The sequence below is a fragment of the Gorilla gorilla genome, chromosome 16 (genome assembly GCF_029281585.2).
Source record: "Gorilla gorilla gorilla isolate KB3781 chromosome 16, NHGRI_mGorGor1-v2.1_pri, whole genome shotgun sequence".
Classification (NCBI taxonomy): Eukaryota; Metazoa; Chordata; class Mammalia; order Primates; family Hominidae; genus Gorilla; species Gorilla gorilla.
The window spans coordinates 26587250-26599450 of record NC_073240.2 but is presented as its reverse complement, the minus strand read 5'-3'; the positions used below and the strand labels follow the sequence as shown (position 1 = coordinate 26599450).

Here is a 12201-nt window from a genome sequence, read left to right as displayed (position 1 = left end):
TTGTGAAGAGTGTGCATAGAATAATGTATGTCATTTCCCTTCAGCTTTGAGATTTGAGCTGTTATAGCCTGTTGATTCTAATTGAGTTGACCTTTCTGTTACTGTTCTTAGTCACACACACACACAACACACGTGCATCCCTTACCTATAATCTAGCTAGTGTTTTATTAATAACTAAAAAGCTATGCCATTTGTATGTAGTTTGTTCTAAGTAAATCAGAGATACATAAGACGACGCCCTTTTTGAGATAGAAAATTATAAACTTCATAAAGTTCTTAAATTTGGTAAACCTTAGCTCTAGCTTTTGATGTATCTAGAAATGTTAAACCTTAGCTATAAAGCATACTTGCATTATATGCAGAAATACTTGTAAGAAAAAACATAGATTAAGCAGTTCCAGTAAGATAACTGAAGTGATGGCAGTAGAAGTATCAAAAAGGAATATTTTACCAGGAGGTTATGGTGCTTTTCTCCCTGGAACATGAGAAAATGTGCCTAAAATGGAACTTCAGAGTTATATTCTGATTAACTTATAGCTTATTGCTCTTGGTTCCAAGGAAGGGCATTTGTGACATTTTATTAAATTTATTAATTTTTTAGACACACCATTGCCAGCTTGAACAAATTTATTAATTGTAATTATTTGTCAGCTGTTCTTGATCCTGTTAATACCATACTTATAACTAAAAGCATTTCCATGGATGTTGTAACTTGGCCTGTAAAAAAAAAATGTTTAGATAGAAACCATGAAACTCAAATATGAATTGTTTAATTTTCAAACCATTTTGCATTCAGAAAATGTCCTAAGCTTAATTCATACTCCTAGTGATCAAGGAAACATGTTAAAGCTCCTTATTTTTAAACTTAAAGTGACAATGACATTTTCAAAGATTTTAAAATTCTTAGAAACAGGTTAAGATACTTATATACTGTATAATTTGATTTCTAATTTCTAAGCTCTACTTTTCTATTGGAAATTACAGATTTTTTTCAGACTTAATTCTTAAGATGTTTTCATTGTTTCACAGTAGCAACTAAACATTTAGTAAAATGATTTAAATTCAATTAAAATTTTTTTCTTAGTCATTTAAAAGGGAAGAAGTCAATTTTTAGTAGTACTCATTCCAAAGATTCCCATTTTCCTTTTTTTTAATCTTTTATTTTTTGGTGGAGGGAGGCAGGATCTGGCTCTGAGGCCCAGGCTGGAGTGTAGTGGTTCTGTCTCGGCTCACTGCAACCTCCACCTCCCAGGCTCAAGACTCAAACCATCCCCATGCATCAACCTCTCAAGTAGCTGAGACTATAGCACATGCTACCACACGCAGTTTATTTTTTGTGTTTTTGTAGAGATGGGGTTTCTCCATCTTGCCCAGGCTGGTCTTGAACTCCTGAGCTCAAGTGATCTGCCTGCCTCAGCCTCCCCAAAGTGCTGGGATTACAGGTGTGAACTACCACGCCGGGCCCCAATTTTCCAATGAGTGATATAAAAAAGGCCTCCACGCAGGCACCTGTAGTCCCAACTACTCCGGAGGCTGAGGCCAAAGAATGGCATGAACCCGGGAGGCGGAGCTTGCAGTAAGCCGAGTGCTGCTGCACTCCAGCTTGGGCGACAGAGCGAGACCGTCTCAAAAAAAAAAAAAAAAAAAAAAAAGCCTCCATGATTGGGGCTTGCATAGTGAAGACCATGTGAAATTGAAAGACTACGAAACTACTTTTCTTTTACGTATTGGCCCATAATTAACGTGTATTGAATAGCTTTGTTTATCTAAGTTCATCAGATTTATCCAGGTTTATGTATTTCAGATCATCTGATTTTATTAGGAAAATGCTAGAAAAATTTCATGGCACCATTGTCTAATTTTGAAAAAACAAACCTTTCCTTACTGTGATTAAAAATTGTTTTTTAGGCCAGGCGTGGTGGTTCACGCCTGTAATCCCAGCACTTTGGGAGGCTGAGGCTGGCAGATCACGAGGTCAAGAGATTGAGACCATCCTGGCAAACATGGTGAAACCCCTTCTCTACTAAAAATACAAAAATTAGCTGGCGTGGTGGTGCACACCTGTAGTCCTAGCTACTCAGGAGGCTGAGGCAGGAGAATTGTTTGAACCTAGGAGGTGGAGGTTGCAGTGAGCTGAGATCGTGCCACTCCAGTCCACCCTGGGTAACAGAGCGAGACTCCATCTCAAGGAAAAAAATGAAAAATTGTTTTCAAAAATAGTACGTGTGGTACAGATATAAGTAATTATATTTTTATAAATGAAACACTTCCGAAATGTAGCCTTTTTTTGTTTTTTTATGTTTATTTTTCAGCTATGGGTGGATAAAGTATGAATATAACTTTTCTTATGTGTTAGTAGAAAATTAGAAAGCTTGAATTTAATTAACGTGTTTTTCTACCCGATGCCACCAAATTACTTACTACTTTATTCCTTTGGCTTCATAAAATTACATATCACCATTCACCCCAATTTATAGCAGATATATGTGGACATTGTTTTCTCAAGTGCTAATATAATAGAAATCAATGTTGCATGCCTAATTACATATATTTTAAATGTTTTATATGCATAATTATTTTAAGTTTATATTTGTATTATTCATCAGTCCTTAATAAAATACAAAAGTAATGTATTTTTAAAAATCATTTCTTATAGGTATGTTCACATACGATGAATCTACAAAATTGTTTTGGTTTAATCCATCTTCTTTTGAAACTGAGGGTCAGTTTACTCTGATTGGCATAGTACTGGGTCTGGCTATTTACAATAACTGTATACTGGATGTACATTTTCCCATGGTTGTCTACAGGAAGCTAATGGGGAAAAAAGGAACTTTTCGTGACTTGGGAGACTCTCACCCAGTAAGTTCTTTGTCATTTTTTTAATTCAGTCTCTTAGATTTTATTTAAATGCAAAAATTTAATTTATATCAAAATTTTAAAGTTTTTGTTTAGAATCTTTGTTGATACTCTTATCAATAAGATAAAAATGTTTTAATCTGACCGAAGTACCAGAAACACTTAAAAACTCAAAGGGGGACATTTTTATATATTGCTATCAGCATGAAGCTTTTGTAAGATTGATTCCATAGAGAAGTGTTTCTAAACATTTTGTTTGTATTTTAGTGAAATCTTAAGAGATAGGTAAAAATCAGAGCAGCCCTGGCTAAGGGTCTTGGTAGTTAACAACAAGTGTGCCTGCTCCTACCACCCCCACCCCCACCTTGAGACACCACAGAATTTCTCATAGAGCACAGTGTGAAATCTATTGCTAAATTGGTGGTATGGGGTTTCTCAGCAGAGAATGGGACATCACAGTGACTGACAGTCTTTCTTTTATAGGTTGGAAACTATTTGGGGGACTGGAGGGATACTGTCTACACTTTTTACAATTTTTATTGATAAGATTTTTGTTGTCTTCTAAGAAGAGTGATATAAATTATTTGTTGTATTTTGTAGTTCTATGGTGGCCTCAATTTACCATTTCTGGTTGCTAGGTTCTATATCAGAGTTTAAAAGATTTATTGGAGTATGAAGGGAATGTGGAAGATGACATGATGATCACTTTCCAGATATCACAGACAGATCTTTTTGGTAACCCAATGATGTATGATCTAAAGGAAAATGGTGATAAAATTCCAATTACAAATGAAAACAGGAAGGTAATAAATGTTTTTATGTCACATTTTGTCTCTTCGTTAACAATTTCAAAGCATGTATGCTTATAATTTTTAAAGAAGTATCTAATATAGTCTGTACAAAAAAAAAACAAGTAACTAAGTTTATGTAAATGCTAGAATCCACTTTTCTAAATCTTGGATATAAGTTGGTATGAAAGCACACAGTTGGGCACTAAAGCACCTTTTAGAGAAAGAGGACATGAAGCAGGAGATAGTTAATAGCTAAGTGTGGTTGTAGTATAAAGCAAGAAGCAGGGTGTTTCCTGTATTAAGCTGTAAGCAGGAACCTCATGATTAAGGTCTTTATCACAGAACAAATAAAAATTACATTTAATTTACACATGTACATCCTGTTTGTGATAAAAATACATTTCTGAAAAGTATTCTTTACATCAGATTTGGGTTTCTATTGACTAAAATGTGTTCATCGGGAATGGGAATAACCCAGAACATAACAAGGAAAAAATTATGACAAATATATAGTATACCTTTAAGAAACATGTTTATATTGATATAATTTTTTGATTAAATATTATACACACTAAGGGTACAAAGCACATTTTCCTTTTATGATTTGATACAGTAGTTTATGTGTCAGTCAGTACTTGTACATTTTTGCTGAACTGGATGCAGTAGGCAGCTTACCAGATATTCTATGGTAGAAAACATGGGACTTCCTGGTTTGCTTAAATCAAATACATTGTACTCTCTTAAAACGGTTGGCATTTATAAATAGATGGATACATGGTTTAAATGTGTCTGTTTGCATACCTAGTTGAGAGAACCTAAAGAATTTTCTGCGTCTCCAGCATTTATATTCAGTTCTGTTTAATACATTATCGAAATTGACATTTATATGTATGACAGTTTTGTGTATATGGCCTTTTCATAGCTTAATATTGGCTGTAACAGAGAATTGTGAAATTGTAAGAAGTAGTTTTCTTTGTAGGTGTAAAATTGAATTTTTAAGAATATTCTTGACAGTTTTATGTATATGGCCTTTTCATAGCTTAATATTGGCTATAACAGAGAATTGTGAAATTGTTAAGAAGTAGGTGTAAAACTGAATTTTTAAGAATATTCTTGAATGTTTTTTTCTTGGAAAAATTAAAAAGCTATGCAGCCCAATAACTTGTGTTTTGTTTGCATAGCATATTATAAGAAGTTCTTGTGATTAATGTTTTCTACAGGAATTTGTCAATCTTTATTCTGACTACATTCTCAATAAATCAGTAGAAAAACAGTTCAAGGCTTTTCGGAGAGGTTTTCATATGGTGACCAATGAATCTCCCTTAAAGTACTTATTCAGACCAGAAGAAATTGAATTGCTTATATGTGGAAGCCGGGTAAGAAAGCAAGTGTCTGCAAAAAGTCATGTATCGATTTATTGTTTGTAATGATACAGCAGTATAGCAGATAACTAAGACATATTTTCTTGAATTTGCAGAATCTAGATTTCCAAGCACTAGAAGAAACTACAGAATATGACGGTGGCTATACCAGGGACTCTGTTCTGATTAGGTGAGGTACTTAGTTCTTCAAAGGAAGATTTGATTCACCAAAGGGTGTGTGATTTTGCTTCAGACCTTTATCTCTAGGTACTAATTCCCAAATAAGCAAACTCACAAATTGTCATCTATATACTTAGATTTGTATTTGTAATATAATCACCATTTTTCAGAGCTCATCTTGTGATTTATTTCATGAATGAAGTGTTGTTATATATAAGTCTCATGTATTCTCCTGCATTTGGGGTATGGATTATCTAGTATTCCTCACTGGTTAGAGTATGCTTACTGCTGGTTAGAAGATAATTAAAATAAGGCTACCACATCTGCAATTTTTCCTTTCATATGAACTCTGCATTTGTGAACTGTTACATGGCTTCCCAGGATCAAGCACTTTTTGAGTGAAATGGTACAGCCTTCTATTTAATTCTTAAGATAATATGTCCAGATACATACTAGTATTTCCATTTTACACCTTAAAAAACTAAGCCCTGAATTCTCACAGAAAGATGTAGAGGTTCCCAGTTCTATCTGCTTTTAAGCAAATGCCCTTACTACTGTACTGTCTACTTCTGTGTACTACGCTATCCAATTCTGAAAGACATAGGCTTCCCCATCCCCTGCTAAGACTGGTTCAAGTGGCAGCTACTGATGGATTGCAGTGAGAAGGCATGCAAACAGGTACCTTCCTGGAAGTTGTCTCCAAAGGCTATTGCTCTAAGACTCAAGTATATAAACACTAGAATGAATATCAACTCTATCTAGCAATAAATGTTATTTTTATATTACAGTTGACCCTTGAACGACACAGCTGTGAACTTCATGGGCCCTCTGACATGCAGATTTTTTTTCTCAACTAAGAGCAGATTCAGTATTGGTGGGACTCAGAACCTGCATATACAGAGGGCTGACTTTCATACACGCCAGTTTCACAGGGCCAACTGCAGAACTTGAGCGTGCATGGATTTTGGTATACACACGCGGTCCTGGAACCAATCCCTGTCACGTATACCAAGGGATGGCTGTATGTTACTTTATATTCATTTATTCTGTTATTTTATAAGGTTGTTCGTCGTGGTGTGTGGGAATTCACCAGTATTTCTTCTTTTTGGTGCACCGTTGGTCATTTCTGGCAGCAGTGGTGAATGTATTTACTCTTAGCAACCTCTGTGCTGCTACCTGTTCAGAGTTTCAAAGGTGATTCATTAAAGGGTTGGGATAACATGGTGATAGGAAAAACCCCCCTCATCAGTCACAAGGAGTATAACAGCAATATCTCTGTAATATGATTGATCATAGATATAATTTCTAGTAGGAAAAAAAGTCATATCTTGATGCATCTCTGAGAATAGTTGAACATATCTTGTGCTATTCTTTATAGAGAAATTATCTTTGAAATTAAAGTCTTAATTTTATTTCTAGCTTTTTATAACAACATAATCCCTACTTGGTATGTATCTTAAGATCATTTTTAAATGTATGATTTGAAGGGCAAGCTAGTGTTATGTGAAAAATGACAGATAAAGTAGCTTCCAACTCATCCTCAAGAGTTGATGATATTCTAAACCTTTTCTAACTAAATTCAGCTTCTTAATTTTCTCAATATAAATATGATGAAAATATTAATTCATTAAATAGTCTACAAGTATTTGGTAGTTGAAGACTTAAAATAGTGCTTGTAATAACAGAAGAGAAAAAAGACATTACAGGCATATCTCACTTTATTGCACTTTTCAGATACTGAGTTTTTTTGGTGGCAACCCTGCATCAAGCAGGTCTACCAGCACCATTTTTCCAACAAAATGTGCTCACTTCATTAGCATTTTTAGCAATGATTTTAAATTAAGATAATGTACTTATTTTTAGACAGTGCTGTTACACACTTGACTACAGTATAGTGTAAACATAACTTTTATAAGCACTGGGAAACAAAAAAATTTGTGTGACTCACTTTACTGCCGTAATCACTTTATTTGCCATGGTCTGAAACTGAACCGGCAGTATCTCTGGGGTATGCCTGTATAGATATTTTGGTTGGTATTTATTTATTGTATGCAGAATTCATAAAAATAAAAACTGCGAGGCTGTTTAATATATTTCAACTAAAAGTTGCCAGCATCATTAATATGTAAACCACTAGAAATAAGATTCTGTTAATTTTTTTTGTTGTTGTTTAAACAGAGTCTTGCTCTGTCACTGAGGCTGGAGTGCAGTGGCACAGTCTCAGTTCACTGCAACCTCCGCTTCCTGGGTTCAAGTGATTCTCCTGTCTCAGCCTCCTGAGTAGCTGGGGTTACAGGTGCACACCACTACACCTGGCTAATGTTTGTATTTTTAGTTTTGCCATGTTGGCCAGGCTGGTCTCAAACTCCTGACCTCTGGTGATCCGCCCGCCTCGGCCTCCCAAAGTGCTGGGATTACAGGCGTGAGCCACCATACCTAGCAAAATCAACTCTGAATCTGAATCAAACCTTTGAAACAAAAATTACCAATCAAAAAAACGTGCAATCCCTGCCCCTAACTTTGAAAAAGTGACAAGGAAGGACATTTGGAAAGATGTCTCTAAGCAGTCAACAAGAAATGAAATCAGGGAGAGCTTTTTCAGCACCTGAAAAATACATGCAAAAACGCCCGAGGCGGGCAGATCACCTGAAGCTAGGAGTTTGAGACCAGCCTGGCCAACATGGTGAAACCCCGTCTCTACTAAAAATACAAAAATTAGCTGGGTTTGGTGGCAGGCAGCTGTAATCCCAGCTCCTCGGGAGGCTGAGGCAGGAGAATCGCTTGAACCTGGGAGGCGGAGGTTGCAGTGAGCCTAGATCGTGCCACTGCACTCCAGCCTGGGCAACAGAGTGAGATTTCATCTCAAAAAAACGAAAAACAGATTCAGAGTTTATTTCCTTCCCAAATACTTCATAGATGTTGGTTTGTAGGAATAACTTAAAGTCTCACTCGCTTTCTGTCTTTTCTAGTAATTTTTATCATGGATTCTGATTGCCTAGATCTGCTAATTCATTGAGGGTTGCAAAATTGTGATACTCGAATTCTTTATTCCTCCTTCCTTTATTACCTGTAATACTTCTTAAGAAAAACTCTCTCTCATCAACTCTATGACTACCCTAAATTACAGATCCACATATAGGATCTGTATACATGTATATAAATATGTACTTATCATATACGATAATGCTTAATTCTTTCCCATTACTTACTAATTTTCCAAATAATGTGATTCCCTAACTGCTCTCTGAATGTTATCAATGTGGTGGTAATAATGGTGGTGTCGATGTTATGTGGGGTAAAATTTGAATACAGTGAAATACCCAGGGCTTAATTGGGTTAGTTTTTAAAAATTACATTTATGTAACCATATTTCAGTCAAGGTGTAGACTATGTCCATTAGCACAGAGTTCCCATGTTTTCCCTTCCAGTGAATCTCCATCTCCATCCCCCATTAGAACAGACAATAACTGTCCTAATTACTGTCACTGTAGCTTAATTTTGTCTGCTCTAGAATTTCTTATGAATGGAATCTTATGTACTTGTACTGCATGAAGACTCTTTAGATTCATCCATGTTATTGCATTGATTTATAGTGCCTTTTAAAAAATTATAGAGTAGTGTTGCATTATATGAATATGCAAAGTGTGTTTTTTTTTACCTGTTGGTGGACAGTTGGATTGTTTCCAGTTTGGAACTATTGTGAATAAAGCTGTATAGTCTTATTGTGGAAATGTTTTATTTCTCCTGGGCAAACATGTAGGAGTGGAGTTTCCAAAGCATATAGTAGGTGCATATTTAACTAAAAGTGTCTTTTCCTCATTTTTAATATTGGATTTTTGTATTTCTATTGACTATAGATATTTTCTTAAAATATAGCAGTATGCCTTATCCTTAGTTTTGCTTTTTTTTGGTTTCAGTTATCTTTGGTCAGCAGTGGTCCAAAAATATTTATTAAGTAGAAAATTCCATGCATAATTCAGGGTTTTTGATGTATGTGTGTGTTGGCGGGTGCAGGGCAGGGAGAGTTGGTTGGTTGGTTCGTTGGTTTTTTTTTTTTTTTAAAGAGACAAAGTCCTATCATCCAGGCTGGAGTGCAGTAACATGACTACAGATTGTTATAAACTGAAACTCCTGGGCTCATGCAATCTTCTTACCTCAGCCCTCTGAGTATCTGGGCTCATGCAATCTTCTTACCTCAGCCCTCTGAGTATCTGGGCTCATGCAATCTTCTTACGTCAGCCCTCTGAGTAGCTGGTACTACAGGTGTGCAGCTAATTTTTAGTTGGTTATTTTTTGTAGAAACAGGGTCTGTGTTGCCCAGGCTGGTTTCAAACCCCTGGACTCTAGCAATTCTTCCACCTCAGCCTTCCAAAGTGCTGGGATTACAGGCGTGAGCCACTGCACCCAGCCAACAACTCTTAAGTTTTAAATTACATGCTATCCTGAGTAACATGGTGAAATCTCCCACCTTTCCACCCAGGGCATGAATTATCCCTTTTTCCAGTATATCCTTGTTGTCTAGACTACCCACCACTTTTAGTCTATTGGTTATCAGATCGACTGTTGCAGTATCACATGCTTGTGTTCAAGTAACCCTTATTTTACTTAATAATGGCCCTAAAGCACAAGAGCAGTGATGTTGGAAATTCGAATATAAATGCCAAAGAGAAGCTGGAAAGTGCTTCCTTTAAGGAAAGAATTTAAAAATCGTATGTTGAGGTTGCTAAAATCTATGGTAAAAATGAGTATTGTATCTATGAAATTGTGAAGAAGGAAAAATAAATCATGCATAGTATATACAGGGTTCAGTACTATTTGCAATTTCAGACATCACTGGAGGTCTTGGAACGTATTCCCCATGGGTAAGTGGGGAATACTGTATATTCTATATAAAAGGCCCATTTCTGATAAGTAGTTTATGATTATTTTCTCCAAGTTTTCATTTTCTTAAGTGTCTTCTGGTGAGCAGAAATTATTCATTTTTTGAGGTCTAATTTATTTTTTCTTTTATGGTTTTTTATGTCCTTTTATATCTTTGCCTAGCCCAAAGCCACAAATATCTTCTAATGTTTTCTTCTAATTGTATAATATAGGTTTAACTTTTATGTGTAAATCTGTGATCCACCACCAATAAAATTTTGTGATGCTGTTAGACAGTGGATGTCATTCATTTTCTAAATAGTTTTATTTATTTGTTCCAGTACCATTTGTTAGAGACTTTTCTTTCCCCATTGAATTGCCTTTGCACCTTTGTTGAAAATCAATCTGTGTGTGAGCCGTGTTTCTGGATTCTCCATTCTGTTCTATTAATTTGTTTTGTCCTTTTGCCAAAATGACACTGTTATGGTTACTGCAGCTTCAAATCAGATGCTGTGAGTCCCACAACTTTTTCATTAGGTTGCTTTGACTCTTTTATTTGCATATAAATATTAGAATCAGTTAATTTTTACAAACAAAAGGGCAAAGCCTGCAGAGATTTTGATTTGGGTTGCTTTGACTGGGGTAGGTCAATTTGGAGAGAATTCACATTTTAACAATATATTCTTCCAATCCTTGAACACCGTACATCTCTCCATTTATTTAGATGTTTGTTAGTTTATCTCAGCACTGTTTTATAGTTTTTAATGTTGAAGTCATGTACTCTTTGGTTAGGAATAAATTTAAAATATGTTTCTAATGCTATTAATGGTATTTTTTAAATACTGCTTTTCACTTGTTTATTACTATCTTGAAATAAAATCGATTTTTATATATTGATCTTGTATCCTATAACCTTTCTAAATTGACTTATTCTAGTAGTTATTTAGTAGATTTCATAGGGTTTTCTAGTAAACAGCTATGTCATCTACAAATCAAGACAGGTTTCTTTCTTTCCAATGTTTATGTGATTTATTACTGTTCCTCTATTGCACTGGCTAGAACCTTTGGTAGAAGGTATTCTTAACTTTATTCCTCATTTTATTGAGAGAGACTATAATATTTACCATTAACTGTGATGTTAGTTGTAAACAAAAAGTTTGTATTTCTCTGGGATTAAAAACCAAGAGTCCATTTGGTTTTTTACTGTTGAGTTTTAAGGGTTCCTTATGTATTTTCTAGGTATGTTCTTCCTTCATTGAATTGTTTTTTTCACATACGTTAAAAATCACTTGAGAATATTTATATAGGTCTGCTTCTGAGATTTATCTGTTTTATCAGGTTTTGTTTCATTTATTTTGAGGCTCTATCATTTGGTTCATACCCACTTAGAATTACTATGTCTTGGTGATTGGTCCTTTATCATTATATAAGTTTTTTCTGTTTTGCGATTTTCTTTGCTCTGAATCTGAGTGTAACCATTTCTGTTTTTTTAAATTAATGTTTGCATGATCTGTCTTTTACTATCATTTTACTTTCATCCTGTGTTGCTGAATTTGAAACGAATCTCTTGTAAACAGCATATAGTTGTCATTTTAATAAAAACTGTTAGTCTCTGCCTTTTAATTTTTTTATTTAGACCATTTATATTTAAGGTAATTATTGATATGTTAGGGAGAGGTCTGCCATTTTATTATTTGTTTTCTGTTTCTGTCTTCTGTTTATGGTTATTTATTTATTGCCTTCCATGATTACTTGAACATTTTTTAAGATTTTTAAGACCCTTGCTTTATTTGGTGTTTGGGTTTGGTTTTGTTTTGTTTTGTTTGTTTTTGTTTCGAGACGCAGTCTCGCTCTGTTGCCCAGGCTGGAGTGCAGTGGCACAATCTCAGCTCACTGCATCATCAGCCTCCCAGGTTCAAGCAGTCCTCCTGCCTCAGCCTCCTGGGTAGCTGGGACTACAGGCACATGCCACCACACCTGGCTAATTTTTGTATTTTTATTAGAGATGAGGTTTCACCATATTGGCCAGGCTGGTCTCGAACTCTTGACCTTGTGATCTGTCCACCTCAGCCTCCCAAAGTGCTGGAATTACAGGCATGAGCCACCATGCCTGGCCTTCTATGTGTTTTTTATAGTTGTTTTCACGGTCA

The 12201-nt window shown here is 35.3% G+C and overlaps 1 protein-coding gene across 14 annotated transcripts in view; it reads left to right on the top strand.

Annotated features, from left to right (window-relative positions):
- Positions 1–12201, top strand: part of UBE3A (ubiquitin protein ligase E3A) — a 101934-nt gene that overhangs the window by 79878 nt on the left and 9855 nt on the right. For all 14 annotated transcript variants that reach the window (XM_031002396.3, XM_055363338.2, XM_055363333.2 and 11 more), the window contains 4 exons: positions 2657–2862; positions 3498–3662; positions 4871–5026; positions 5128–5201. In XM_031002396.3, coding sequence (XP_030858256.1) covers positions 2657–2862; positions 3498–3662; positions 4871–5026; positions 5128–5201 — 601 coding nt within the window. The remainder of the gene's footprint in view (positions 1–2656; positions 2863–3497; positions 3663–4870; positions 5027–5127; positions 5202–12201) is intronic.